The sequence below is a fragment of the Colias philodice genome, chromosome 13 (genome assembly GCF_061535455.1).
Source record: "Colias philodice isolate Cphi_HAF_F1 chromosome 13, ilColPhil1 Martin Lab GWU primary, whole genome shotgun sequence".
NCBI classification, from domain to species: Eukaryota; Metazoa; Arthropoda; class Insecta; order Lepidoptera; family Pieridae; genus Colias; species Colias philodice.
Genome location: NC_143098.1, coordinates 11,353,909 through 11,368,823, shown reverse-complemented (window position 1 = coordinate 11,368,823; position 14,915 = coordinate 11,353,909). Strand labels below are relative to the sequence as shown.

Sequence of the window (14,915 nt, the reverse complement as noted above, 5' to 3'; positions counted from 1 at the left end):
CACTCTCTACAGTGTGACTGTCAAAACTCAAAAACTGTGGTTATATCACACCCCGGACACTCCATAAAATTACCGTTTTGACAGTCACACTGTAGAGACTGCAAATGTGAGTGTTTAATTTTGGTGGGAGGCGGAGAGTGTCCGTTCTGTAGCGTTTAGCTACTATTATGTATTCTGTGGTTATATGCTAATGTTTGACAGTTGTTACCTCTGTGGTTGTAACTAGTCTGTAGTCACTGGTAACTATAATAATATAATCTGTGCTAAAACTATTTCAACTTGACGCCGCTGATTAATTGTGTCTTATAAATTTTAATTACATTCATTTCAATAATAATTTTTAATTATAACCCAATATTGTTTGTTCCTACTGTCCATATCTTTTAAATAAACATAAATAATTGTGGTATATCTTGAAATTCGCAAAAATGCCGAGTAAGTATAAACGTGATCTTACGTCAAATCTTAAATTTATGTACATTACGTTTTACGGGAAATTATATACTTATCATTAGAATGTACACACCTACCTGTAATAGTCAAGAGAAGAAATATTACTAAAGGAAAATCTTGGGTCAGGGTGTACCCTTGGGGGCGCTAAAGTAACATCTATTTTTTATGGTTTTATCGGCAAGAATAGCCTAAAATAAACACTTTTTAATCTTTGTATTTTTTCTCTAAGGTTGATAGTTTTCGAGAAACTTAATGTAGAACATTTTATATTCAGATTTTCAGTCAACTATCAACCTTCGAGAAAAAATACAAAGAATAAAAAGGGTTTATTTTAGGCTATTCTTGCCGATAAAACCATAAAAAATAGATGTTATACTGACTAAAAAAAAATTTCAAAATTTCGTCTGTCTTTTTTCCATAGCGCCCCCAAGGCTACACTCCAACCAAATCTTGTATTTTCGTTTTGATGATGCCCAGTCTCCATTTTTCTATAGAGGGTAATGTGAAGTGAAGTTCCTTTCTGTTGTTCATTGTTTTATATAAAATAAATTATTTTGATTTACAGAAAAAGCTACAAAACTGGCGCAACAATGGCCTAGCCAGGTATTTATTGTTTCTCCTTCCTCTTATGTATTAATTATTTGTTATTTTTTATAAATTAAATTTTATTTTATGTTCAGTGTAGGGCAGAACCTTCCGTGCTGGCCCATCCGAGTCATCAGTCACCCTTCAACTGTATAGTTGCTCTGGCATTTAAATTTAATGCAAGATAAAGTAATGTAATTTAACTGTATTTATGCAGGCTATGTAAGATTTCATTATAGAGCTCAATAATGAGTGAGTTGTGCAAAGTAAATAAAATTAACCATTCATTACTAATAAGTGTACTTGAGGGAAATAAATCTTTAAATCTGATATGTCTAATCTGAGACATTTTTATTTCCATTAAATATAAATAAAAATTTTGACAAAAAATATGGATTTCAAAGTAACACCACTATCGCTACCTACTTATGAATATAAATGCACAGACACTGATCTCTTGCAGGGTGACTGTCGACAGGGGACTAATTTTGTACATAAGACAATTTAATAATGTTTCTTATGTCCTTAAGAGGTCCTTAATTAGTTTAAGCTGCGCCAGTTTCTAGGGTGTGATAGCTCACTGGTATTGTAACATTGTATCACACCAAATACCCTGAAGACTAGACAAAAACCGCCATTTAAGTAACTAATTTGTCATGAAATGACGTGGATGGTTGCAGAATTAAGTGTAGCAACCAGAGTTGAATTATGAGAACAGTTATGGTTGCTCTGATTCTCAAATACTATGATGCCTTTGATGGCAGATTTACTCCATGTTTCAATGCAAAATCTGAATTTATAATAAATTGATAAAAGAGCATTTTACAAGTGAAGTTGGTACAATATCACTGAGTATGTGACATTCTAGAAACATGGTTAATGGTTTGTGCATCAACCCTGATAGACAATAGCCAGTCCGTATTCATTCATCGTCTCTCACATTATTATATATTCTCACAAAATGTGCCTTTTTATTTCAATATATTCCCTAGAAAAGCCTAGAAAGTATATCTATTTATACATTCCCTTTGCCATAGTTTTCCCATAGCAATTTTTATATTGTCTTATTTTGGCTTCTTCAATGTTGCCACATAATGGCATTCTCCCGAGACCCCTAGAGTATAGACTGTAACCCCTTGTCTAATCTGTGGTTTGATGCACTTGACCAATGGCTGACTGACGCCAGTTCGTCTCGTACGGTGTGCAGAACTCGCAGCCATCGGAGCAGTATGAGCCGGAGGACCCTGTGAGTATCATTTGTTAATTTATTTTTTATTTATATACAAACACTAGCTGCGCTTCACGGTTTCACCCGCATGGCTCCGCTCCTGTTAGTCTTAGTGTAATGATATATAGCGGATATCTAACACCGAAAGAATTTTTCAAATTCATCAAAATCGGTCCAGTAGTTTATGCGTGTAAACCATACATACAAACCTTTCCTCTTTATAATATTAGTATAGATAATGAGTTTACACACAGGATGACAAAGTAGAATTATTTCATAAAATGTATGCCATCAAAAATTTAGCCAGTAATAAGTAATAACTTGCGACAAGTTTTTTGTACAACATTTCAGCTTCAGCATTACTCAGGTAAAATGTTGTATTCAAGCGATATTTCTACTCTTTCTGTCTTATCAAAAACATGTTTTAGCATTAATGCTAAAACATGTTTAAATGTTTAATTAAACCATACAATAAAGATAAATAGATAATGCTAAGTTTAAACTAAACTGTGATATTGGAAGTTTAAGTAAATTAAAATATTAAGTATTTATTAAAACGTAATAAAAGATTAATTTAATTAATAATTATGTTAATTAATAATGATGAATGTTTTTTTTATGAGTGATAAATACAAAAATAAAACCTCTGTATTAAAATGAAATCATGAGGTTGTAGTCTGTGGTTGTAGTTTAGGTTTAGATATACACCTGGTCTCTTTAAGTTTTTGTAATAAGACGGATACTATTTTAGCAATCAGAATACAAAGAATCGCTTTAAATGTGTTTATTTTTTGGGATTTTATAACTTGTGTAACCATTTGATGATCTAATCAAGCAATTTAATATAATTTTGTTTGAAAGACGGGGCACAATGATAGTCTTGAGGAACCAGACCAAGAGATGAACAATGTGTCGGAACAAAAGCCATCCTGGATGAAGAAACTGCAAGGAGGTAAATATCAACATTTCCCTAAATTATTTCTGAAAAAAAGGTATTACATTTTTGTTTGAAATTAATTATAGTAACAGTGTACAATTATAGTTAAGAAAAATATTTATTTTTATACCCTTAGTTAGACCCTTTTACTTTAGCAATAACAAAAAAATACTAAATCAAACTTTTTCTCATTAGAGTGCTAGGTGGGTGTGACATACCCAGAAAGTGACTATGTTGTTTTAATACGCTTTTATTTTGAGTACTTGTGTTCTCAAATAATGAACTGATATTAACTTATTTTCGAACTTATTAATTAGAACAATCAATTATGATTGTTATTTAGTTATTAAAAACTTATTTAGAAAAACTTACGCTTCTCATCATACAGTTTTCATAGACTAAAAATGACATGTTCAATGTATGTACATAGATAACGGTTGCATTGGTTACAAACACATTCAGTCTTACTTATTTTATAGATATGGCTAATTTTTCTGTTAGTCCTTTTGTGAATTGACCTAGATATAGTATTGCTTATACTTATTTTGTGTAAGAAATTAGATTTATATTTTATACATCTTATAACATAATTTATATTCTAAAATCAATTCCATTCCTAGACCTGCAATGAAGTCTATACGTTCATCTGACACATTCTTATTGTTTTCTTTAGTATCATGGCTATTTATTGCTGCAAAAAAAAACAACATGAACTTTCACCATTTCTTACAATATTCGCCATCCAGCTGCATACATATAACCATATTTTTAACTTGAACCATTTGATTATATTTTGCCCAACAATTTTCGTAGGACTGGGTCTATCACACCCAACCTTTCGCTCGCCGATTTATATTACACATTAATGCATAATTTTTGTTATTCTCATATTATTTACTAGTTTCATTTATTGTGAAAATAAAGGAACCAAATTATAACCATTATTTTTCCAGTTAAAAGGCTCTCGAACAAGGAGCGTCGTCGTCGTCAAAACCAGAACTTGCGGAAGCTTCTCACGCCCAAGAGCGCCCTGATGGTGCTTAATGAGATCATGCCGGGGGAACAGCCGGTAGGTAGAATTATTTTATTGCCAGTGCTTTTAAAAAAAATATCATGAGGTTCTTGTAATATATTAAATAATTAATTAATTATACATATAAACTACATGTAGTTTTCAACAATTACACACACTGTTTCGAGAAAAAGTTTATGTTGAATGAATTTTAAGATTTAAACATTAATTATTATATGAAATCAAAAAAATGACGATACCTTTTTTTTGCGGATAATAGCGAAGCTATTACATTACTGCCACGAAATAGTTTTAAATTAATTAATTTTTTTACAGCACTTCTTGGGCAGTATTTCACGAAATTTTAATAGGCGACTGTTTATTGTACGTCAATATTTTTAAATCTGCAGGTGTTCAAAGTGGAGCCGGTGCTAGACAAGCAGTTTTACAAGTCGACGGACACGTGCTTCTGCGCTGAAGTCACCGTGGAGGGCAAGACCTTTAAGGGATGTGGTGAGTTGTTGACAGTTAAAATTTACAGATTTTTTTGCTGCTTTAAAAAAATGGAGAATAAGCAAGTTGGCGCAGTCATACATTAGATTGGTGATTTTGATTTTTTTTTGTTTGCAGTACTTTAGCTTATTTACACGGAACCCTATTGTTTTATTTGTTTCCCGGCTTCGACACGGCTCGGCCATCGCACGGCGTAGCGTGATTCATGCTTTGGTGTCGTCACTGATTCGTACTTGATCCTTTTTGACGTGACAACATCTTATAATTCGATAGCGCCGGCTGCACGCACGAAAAAACATGACTCATGCGGCTTTACCTCGCTCTGAGGCGTTCCGTGTAAGGCTTGAAGTGCGAGCGAGAGCGCGGAACGAGCGACAAAGAAGCACAATCGGACGTTGTCACGTTCAACTATCGTCAGTAAACCGACTTTACAGACAACCAATTTTTTATATACAGGCGAGACGAAAGCGAATGCCCGTCACGCAGCCGCAGAGCTGGCCATCCGCGAGCTCATCATCAGCAGACTCGGCCGCCTGCAGGACGCCGCCACTGCTACTGCCGCCACTGAGCAGACGGGTATATACTTCCCACTAAAATTATCATTTACTAGCTGTGCCCCGCGGCTTCGCTCGCGTTTTCAAAGAAAAACCCGTTCCTGTGGGATTTCCGGCATAAAAAGTAGCCTATGTCTTATTCTGGGTCTTCAGCTACGTACATACCATATTCCATTGTAATCGGTTCAGTAGTATTTACGTAACAGAGCACCCGCAGTATTTCTTTTAAAACGAGGGTGGAGCCGCGAGCGGAAATCTGGTTGTGTATAATTGTACCAGATTGTGTCACATTATGCTACATTATATTCGCCTCATAATTAATAGCCGCGAAATTCGGCATGCATGTTGATGCCAGACCACTTTAATTATCTATTTTTTTTTGTTTAAATATTAAAGTGAAACTTTTATTACATCGTCTCAAACTTTTTGGTTTGTGTAGCGCATGTCGCGTGACGGTCGGCTGCCGAGTAGGTATAAAGCAGTGTTCGGAGTCATTATCGTACAAATACGATAATTTCGTGCCTAAGTTTCACTTTTACCGTGCTTTATAAAACCACACAACATTTTTTGTATATTATTTTTATAACACTAAAAATAATAAAAATTGGTCAGGCACAGGTGAAGAAACAATGGAGTGCACGGAGGAAGAGCCGATGCCGATGATCCAGCTGGCGTCGTTCGCGCTGCACAAGCTGTTCAGCGAGTGGGAGGGCACCGGCCTCAGAGTGCCGCACTTCAGGCCCAATGCGACTTCGGTGAGGTTTCATACTCGATACAATAAAAAAAAGACGGGTTGCACTGGGGGAGTGCCGGCAGAAATGAAAACTTGATTATTAACGTTCAGCATGTTTGATATTTTGGAATGGTATCCGTCTTACGCATGGAATATAAGGGCAAAAAAAAAATCCGTCTTACGCTTTTTCGATCAGGCCACGTGTCCTGACGCGAGTTTAAGATTTTATACCCAACGCCGCTAAAGAAGTTTTCACTTCAAAAACGTGTGGCACTCGGGGACTGCCACGGTAAAGCTATTGCATGCTATGCCTTCAAGCCACACCTCCGCGCCCGTTGGAGTGGGGAGCATGAGGTTTTTTCGTTACGGAATTTCTGGATTTGGTCCCCGCGCTCAAGGCCCGCGATAGAAGCTATGCAATAGCTTAATAAATAAATTAATAAACTCATTTATTGCCAATATAACATCACATGACAGAGATACACATACTAGATTATTTTGTGATGCTATTTGTGTGGCTGGGTCTATAATACCCGTGTGGGTCGAAAAAACAAACAACAATTTGCTAGTGTCCGACCGAACTTTCGGTTTCGGTTTCGGTTTCGGCCGAGTTTCGGCCAAAAATCAAGTTTCGGCCGCAGTTTCGGTTTCGGCCAAAATCGGCCGAAACTTTTGCCGAAACCGAAACTTATTTCACAAGTTCAGTGAACTTAGTTCACACACGTTCACGCTCGCCTAACTTCGTTTTCCTCGGCAACGCTTTGACGGACGCTGGTTGGTTGACCCACGCTGGTGGAAACAATTTTTGATTATATATGTTGAGATTGGAACTGGGTGTAATAGTAATTAATAATTATTATTTTTATATTAGAGGTACCTAAAAGAGACTGATTATTCTTCTAAGTACAAATACCAATCCAAAGTATTGAAGTATTTAAAGTAACAGTAACAATTACTGATTTGATTTAGATGACTGATTAATTTACTGAGAACTTAATTTGAAAAAATAATAAAAATAAAAATTGTTATTATTAATATTTTAAAAATATTATTTTTTATTTTATATGAAATAAATGATAACAACAAATTTAATAAGTATATGCCTTAATTAGGGCATGAAATGAAAACACTACTGTGTTTTCATTTCATGCCCTAATTAAGGCAAAATAATAGGTAAAATGCACCAAAGTTCAGTATTTTTAGAAATTTCATACTTGACCACGTGAGTTTCGGTTTCGGTTTCGGTTTCGGCCGAAACTGAAGCCACGGCCGAACATTCGGTTTCGGTTTCGGTTTCGGCCTGGAAACCAGTTTCGGTCGGACACTACAATTTGCAGTGTTTTTCTATTTATTCCACTGATGTGTACAAATATTTAAAAATGTTAATAATCTTAATGTATTCTATGTCTGTAACATAACCAATTTTTAATTTAATAACTCAAACATTCATTTATTCAATTAGACTACTATTTAGTAGCACTTTCGAATCGTCATTACATAAGTATTTTTAACATTTACCACCGATAACCAATAGTACCTGTTTCGACTTAATTGGCTTTCTATTCGAAAAATAATTTTCAAAATCGGTTTATTACATCCAGAGATACCCGTATTATCTTTCGAACGTTAAATCTTCAAAAATTTTCTATAGATATTGTATATGTCGGCGCAAGGACGATAAACGACTACCCTCAAACTACTAAATAATTATAACTAGCTAAAGTTTACTTTGATCTTTTTAAATAAGTGGTTGATTCATTAATCAACCACTAATGAAATAATTAAATTAACGAAATAATTAATCTTTGTTAAAAATGATAAAAATTCATTGTAAAAATTCGAGTGGCAACACTCAAACTAATTCTTGTGAGTCATGGTTTGCTTTAAAATGCGATCGCCCGACGGCACAGAGCACATTCACTCGCCAGTTGCGGAGCGTTCGGAGCTCTCTCTATAATAATTACGACGTGGATAAAAAGGGCAGTAAAAATACCCACAGGCGTTCTACTTCGAGTATGAGCGCCTGCTCTGATGATGGTGACGTCAGAATTGCTGACGTCACTCTTTTTAAAAATAGCCTTTGGGCCTTTCTTCCGTCATATATCATGTACATATTTATTTATGCTTTACTAGCTTTCCGCCCGCGGCTTCGCCCGCTTTGTCTAAAACATAATAAATAATATACTAAAACCTTCCTCATTCTATCTATTAAAAAAAACCGCATCAAAATCCGTTGCGTAGTTTTAAATATTTAAGCATACATAGGGACATAGAAAGCGACTTTGTTGATTTGTTTTATACTATGTAGTGATAGTCTTATTTTGTATTCCAGGTATCATCCGAACCCGAGGCCACATCGCCCATCGGCAAACCGCCCAAAGTGCCGAAACAGCGCACAGAGATCCCAGCCAACGCGGGTTCCATGCACCCATGCATGTTGCTGACGTATATGCGCCCGCGCACACTGTACCGCATACTCGCGTGCACGGGCGATAGACCGCAGAACTATGAATACAAGATGGCGATCGATGTGGATGGCGCTACTTTTGTGGGCACGGGTGAGTGGTGCTGGGTGTAAAATACCCGGGTGGATTTTGACTAGAAACTAAATAATTTGCAAAGAGGTTGTTATTATGTCAGTTCGCATAGATATAATTTAAAGTAATTATTTATCACAACTACATAAATATGGTAAACCTGAATGTGATATTTTTGGTTTTATGACATATTACATATATATAACGCTATATAAATATAAATTTATATGATAATCCTTTTAAAAACTATGTCACGCTGAAAATTGACTTAAACACATCATATTACTCCAAAAGCTGACAAAAATATTATAAAAAATAATGTATGAAAATATTGACTTTGACGATTTTTTTTTTACTTTTCAGGTAGAAACAAGAAAGAGGCGAGAAAGCAAGCCGCCATCGCCGCGTGCAATTCGCTTTTTGGAGTCACTTTTGATCAGTAGATGATAAATATTATTTAAAATAAGTTTTATTATAATTAGATTAATTAAAAATCTAAGTTCATTTTTTTCGTGATACGAAGCATAATTGAAATGTCGCCTCGCTTATTGACAAGGGTCAATATGATGAAGTATAAGAATAATAAAGAATTTCTGATGAAATTGTGTTTTATTTTACGCTAAATGTCTTTTCAACCAGCTAATTTATCAATTCTGAATCAGGTATTCATGGAACTCGTCATTCATTAATTATCTTAGAGGAGAACACATGATTACTGAAACGTCATATCATAGTTGAAAAATGGCATTTCAATATTGTATTAGTAGCCTTCCGCGCGCCTTTGCCCTCTTTGTAGAAATCAAATTAACAAAATAATATAATACTAAAACCTTCAAGTACCACTCTATTATATCATAAACACAAACTATGACGAACACGCGTACTGCGTTTTTCTATTATTTTTTATTAATTGTATTAACTTCCATTACATTAGATTATTTACCTACTAGTTAACTTGCTACTGTCCATAACAAATGTATATAACCAAAAAGCGCAACTCAGGGTCCCAAGAAAATTATTTCACTTTGTTTGAGACCCACTGTCGTATATTAATTGTAAAACATAAATCTAGTATAAAACAAAGTCGCTTTCCTTGTCCCTATGTCCCTATGTCCCTTTGTACGCTTAAATCTTTGAAACTACGCAACGGATTTTGATGCGGTTTTTTTAAATAGATCTAGAGTGATTCAAGAGGAAGGTTTATATGTATAACTAGCGGTCCGCCCCGGCTTCGCCCGTGGTACATATTTACGTTTTCTCTACATAAAAACCATCCTCGTACTTCAAGGAATATAATAGAAAAGAATTATCGAAATCGGTTCAGCCGTTCACACGTGATGCCATGACAACGCGAAACGGGTGCAGACCCGCCGCCTTTTTATAGCTCCCGCCGCGAAGCGCGTCGAACGCGGCAACTGATACACAAAAATAATCCTTATGGCTGCATGATTCTGTATTCACGCGCGATGACTTATAGCGTATTTCATGTATAACTTTGGTGTTTCTACACCGATTTACATGATTCTTTTACTATAACCTGCCCAGGAGTATGAAGAATAATTGTGCCAAATTTGGTTAAAATCCGTCGTGTAGTTTTTGTTTCTATAACGAATATACAGACAGACAGACAGACAAAAATTTTACTGATTGCATTTTTGGCATCAGTAGCGATCCCTTATCACCCCTTCATAGTTTTTTTTAAATATATTTCATGTACAGAATTGGCCTCTCTACAGATTTATTATAAGTATAGATAACATCCATTAAATAGTGGAGAAGTACTGTTATTTTTGAGGTTTCTAATGTGATGTCGTAAAAAATTACATTTTTTCCGCTTACCTACATTGCAAACGCAGGCTGAAACCTACGAGTTTTATCAAAATAATGTACTAAGTATTATCATGTATTATACACATTGAAAAGGTCTACAGAAAAGTCCGCGATGGTATATGTCTATCTCTTATGGATAACACACAATAACTTTTTTTTGTCATTTACTTTTTACGATAAATAATGGCTAATTTTCGAAGCGATTTTAACCAATACAGCATTAATCCTTAACCAATTAAATACCTTGAATACATTGTTCATTTAATATAGATCTATATCGTATAGGAGCTACCAACGTTGACAAGAGAGAATTTTAGTATAGTTGGTTCTTTGATATACTGTTCCTCTTGCTATTTCGGTTAGAGTCCGGGCTGTCTGGCTGGTCGCAGTGGTTGCGTTTAGTAGTGCGCATCTTATCTGCACAGGATAATTTCCTTAATTTTAAGTCATTTTTTAACGCGTAATTTTTAATCTTTTGCCTTTAGATAGATCCATCAAACATAATTTTTTTATTGCAAGACGTTTTTTTCGTTGTTAAATAGGTGCCAGACGCAATTTTTTATTTCGCTTTTATAAAAAATTCAAATTATTTTAGTATGTCTGTAATTTTCATATTATGTTCTTCAAACATAATATAATCTAAAATTAATTAGCCAGACGCTAATTCGATTGTTAAGTATTAAATAATGTGTATAAATAAATAAAAGTAATGAAGCATGCAGCTCAGCTAGTGTAGGTATTTTAATTATGCGACAGGAAATAATTGCAAGAATACAATATTATTTACATTTGTTCTTATAAATAAAAGTTAAAATGAAAAAAAAACATAAAAGTGAAAAATAAATTAAAGTTACGGTATACTGAAGAGTTTTTGAAATTGGAAGCTTGAGACAACTAAAAAGTTAGTTTCAATATTGATGTACACACACACACACACACACAACACACACACACACACACACACCACACACGACACACACACACACACACACTCGCATGTTTAAGTTTGTATTGAATTTAACTAAAGTAGTTTTGTATTGAATTTAACTAAAGCATGAATTTATATAGATATACTAGCGGTCCGCCCCGATTTCGCCCGTGGTACCTACATGTTTAAACTATCCTATCTCTCAAGTTGGATCGAACTGCACATGGTATGCGAATTTTATTATAATCGGTTAAGTGGTTTAGGAGTCCATTGAGGACAAACATTGTGACACGAGATTTATATATAATTGTTATCATCATCATCACTACACATAGTATAAAACAAAGTCGCTTTCTCTGTCCCTATGTCCCTATGTACGCTTAAATCTTTGAAACTACGCAACGGATTATGATGCGGTTTTTTTTAACAGATAGAGTTATTCAAGAGGAAGGTTTATATGTATAACTAGCTTCCGCCCGCGACTCCGTCCGCGCGGATGTCGGTCTTCGCGTGGATGGTTTATTTCTCCATTTTGAGTAACTCTGACAATGACATCTTATAAATATCTATTGGACCCAAATACGGCTAGGCCTATAATAATACGGAACGTGTGTTCGCGGTTCTACACTACAGAACAACGTCTATGGATAAAACTGAAGAATTAAGATTAATTTTTTTTTCTACGTATTTTTCCAGGATAAAAAGTATCCTATTTTACGCCCAGGATAATAAGGTATAATTATACCAAGTTTCATCGAAATCGAACCGTCAGTTTTCCCGTGATGCCTTCACATACAGACAGACAGACAGACAGACAGACAGACAGACAGACATACAAAAATTTTTTTAATCACATATTTGGGTTTGGTATCGATCCAGTAACACCCCCTGCTATTTATTTTTTCAATATTTTCAATGTACAGAATTGACCCTTCTACAGATTTATTATATGTATAGATAACATCCATTAAATAGTGGAGAAGTACTGTTATTTTTGAGGTTTCTATGATGTCGAAAATAACTACATTTTTTCCGCTTACATTGCAAACGCAGGCTGAAACGCAGGCCCTACGAGTTTTATCAAAATAATGTACTAAGTATTGTACACATTGAAAAGGTCTACAGAAAAGTCCGTGACGGTATAATATGTCTATCTCTTATGGATAACCCACAATAACTTTTTTTTGTCATTTACTTTTTACGACAAATAATGGCTAATTTTCGAAGCGATTTTAACCAATACAGCATTAATCCTTAACCAATTAAATACCTTGAATACATTGTTCATTTAATATAGATCTATATGGCCCTTTACACCGTATGATGTATACGTACTACTACTACTACTAGAGTGGCGCAGGGACCCAAAGTGAGTCTTGGCCTCCGACAATAAGATCCTCCATTTGACTCTATCCTGCGCCATCTCTTGCCAGTTTTCAATCTGGAGGCTGCGCAGGTCTTTGGCAATTTCGTCTTTCCAGCGGTACCTGGGGCGTCCAACCGGACGGCGTCCAGATGGCTGTCCCAGGTACGCTCGTTTCGCTGCTCGATCTTCCCCCATTCTTTCCACTTGGCCGAGCCATCGGAGTCTTTGATGATGATGTATACGTAGTATATTATTATTAGTCTGTGGTATGATTTAAGTGCATATTTTCGAAGATATTACAGATTTATGGATATGGAGGAGTATGGATATATATGGAGTTTCTTGCCGGTTCTTCTCCGTAGATACTGCTTTCGGAATCGGTGGTAAATTTTAAAATATGTAATGATGTTTCAAAAGTGTTATAAAAGTTCTATAAGAAGTCTAATTGAATAAATAAATGTTTGAGTTTGAGTTTGAAAAATTGCGGGACGTAACGTTTGCGGCGGTACCGGCCGGCCGCCCGGCTATATATTTTACTAGCTGCTCAGCGCGGTTTCACCCCCGTAGCTCCACTCCTGTTGGCCGTAGCGTGATGATATATAGCCATTAGCCTATAACCTTCCTGGATAAATGGGCTATCTAACACCGAAAAAATTTTTCAAATCGGACCAGTAGATCCCGAGATTAGCGCGTTCAAACAAACAAACAAACAAACTCTTCAGCTTTATAATATTAGTATAGAAGTATAGATACCTGTGCGAAGCCGGAGCGGGCCGCTATGTTTTTTTAAACAACGTTCACAGTTTTTCTGTAAAGTATTTAGTATCAGCATTTCGAACCCGTGCGAAGCCAGGGCGGGTCGCTAGTTAAGTAATAAAAAAAATTGTTTTGTATAGAAGATTGTTGATGTAGGTACCCTAATACATAGTTTATTTTTTAGCCTAAGGAATAAAATGTACCATGGAAGGTACTTGTTCCCACAACACAGGGAATCCTAGAGTAGGAACAATTCAATTTCTATGCATCTTATATTTTCGAAAAAAAAGTTATTGTTTATTGTTATTTAATTTTCACGGCCGACCCTTTCTATCTCTCTTGCACTTTAAACTATCTCTCCATATACACAATCATCAAATTGTTATGCTTACCTACTTTCACTACGTTTTTATTTGTACATATTTAATACTTAACAATCGAATTAGCGTCTGGCTAATTAATTTTAGATTATATTATGTTTGAAGAACATAATATGAAAAAAACAGACATTCTAAAATAATTTGAATTTTTTATAAAAACGAAATAAAAAATTGCGTCTGGCACCTATTTAACAACGAAAAAAACGTCTTGCAATAAAAAAATTATGTCTTATGGACAGATCTATAGGCAAAATATTAAAAATTACGCGTTAAAAAATGACTTTAAATTAAGGATATTTTCCTGTGCAGATAAGATGCGCACTACTAAACGCAACCACTGCGACCAGCCAGACAGCCCGGACTCTAACCGAAATAGCAAGAGGAACAGTATATCAAAAAACCATCTATACTAAAATGACTTTTTTTTAAACGTTACTAGCTGCCGTACCAATATGGCCCTTTACACCGTGTGATTTAAGTGAATATTTTCGAAGATATTACAGTTTTAAAAATTGCGGGACGTAGCGTTTGCGGCGGTACCGGCCGGCCGCCCGGCTATCTATTTTATACCCGTGCGAAGCCGGAGCGGGCTGTTTTTATATACAACGTTTTTCTGTGGTGTATTTAGTATCAGCATTGCACCCGTGCGAAGTCGGGGCGGGTCGCTAGTACTATTATAAAGGCGAAAGTTTGTATGGATGTTTGTTACTCTTTCACTAGTGTCCGACCGAAACTGGTTTCCAGGCCGAAACCGAAACCGAAACCGAATGTTCGGCCGTGGATTCAGTTTCGGCCGAAACCGAAACCGAAACCGAAACTCACGTGGTCAAGTATGAAATTTCTAAAAATACTGAACTTTGGTGCATTTTACCTATTATTTTGCCTTAATTAGGGCATAAAATGAAAACAAAGTATATTAAATTTGTTGTAATCATTTATTTAATATAAAATAAAAAAATAATATTTTTAAAATATTAATAGTTAATAACAATTTTTATTTTTATTATTTTTTCAAATTAAGTTCTCAGTAAAATCAGTCATCTAAATCAAATCAGTAGGTCATTGTTACTGTTACTTTAAATACTAAGTATTGGTATTTTGAG

The 14,915-nt window shown here is 35.1% G+C and overlaps 1 protein-coding gene and 1 long non-coding RNA gene across 4 annotated transcripts in view; one reads left to right on the top strand and one right to left on the bottom strand.

Annotated features, from left to right (window-relative positions):
• The window catches only part of LOC149483681 (uncharacterized), a 163,200-nt gene that overhangs the window by 29,986 nt on the left and 118,299 nt on the right, over positions 1–14,915 (bottom strand). The gene's annotated exons all lie outside the window — the stretch shown is intronic.
• Positions 256–9,154, top strand: LOC149483685 (inactive double-stranded RNA-specific editase B2-like). 3 transcript variants are annotated; one of them, XM_089702837.1, is made up of 10 exons: positions 256–435; positions 1,019–1,056; positions 2,225–2,284; positions 3,128–3,218; positions 4,157–4,272; positions 4,626–4,728; positions 5,185–5,304; positions 5,901–6,037; positions 8,348–8,573; positions 8,916–9,154. In XM_089702837.1, the coding sequence occupies exons 1-10, from the start codon at positions 429–431 to the stop codon at positions 8,993–8,995; spliced, it is 978 nt and encodes a 325-aa protein (XP_089558963.1). In that variant the 5' UTR covers positions 256–428; the 3' UTR covers positions 8,996–9,154. The 3 variants fall into 3 exon arrangements, with proteins under 3 accessions (XP_089558963.1, XP_089558964.1, XP_089558962.1); XM_089702838.1 differs by having other exon boundaries at positions 258–435; positions 2,246–2,284; positions 5,895–6,037; XM_089702836.1 differs by having other exon boundaries at positions 258–435; positions 5,895–6,037.

Coding starts and splice junctions, on each gene's coding strand:
- LOC149483685 (XM_089702836.1), top strand. Junction 1,057..2,224: donor CGCAACAATGGCCTAGCCAG/GTATTTATTGTT, acceptor GACTGACGCCAG/TTCGTCTCGTACGGTGTGCA. Junction 2,285..3,127: donor AGTATGAGCCGGAGGACCCT/GTGAGTATCATT, acceptor TTTGTTTGAAAG/ACGGGGCACAATGATAGTCT.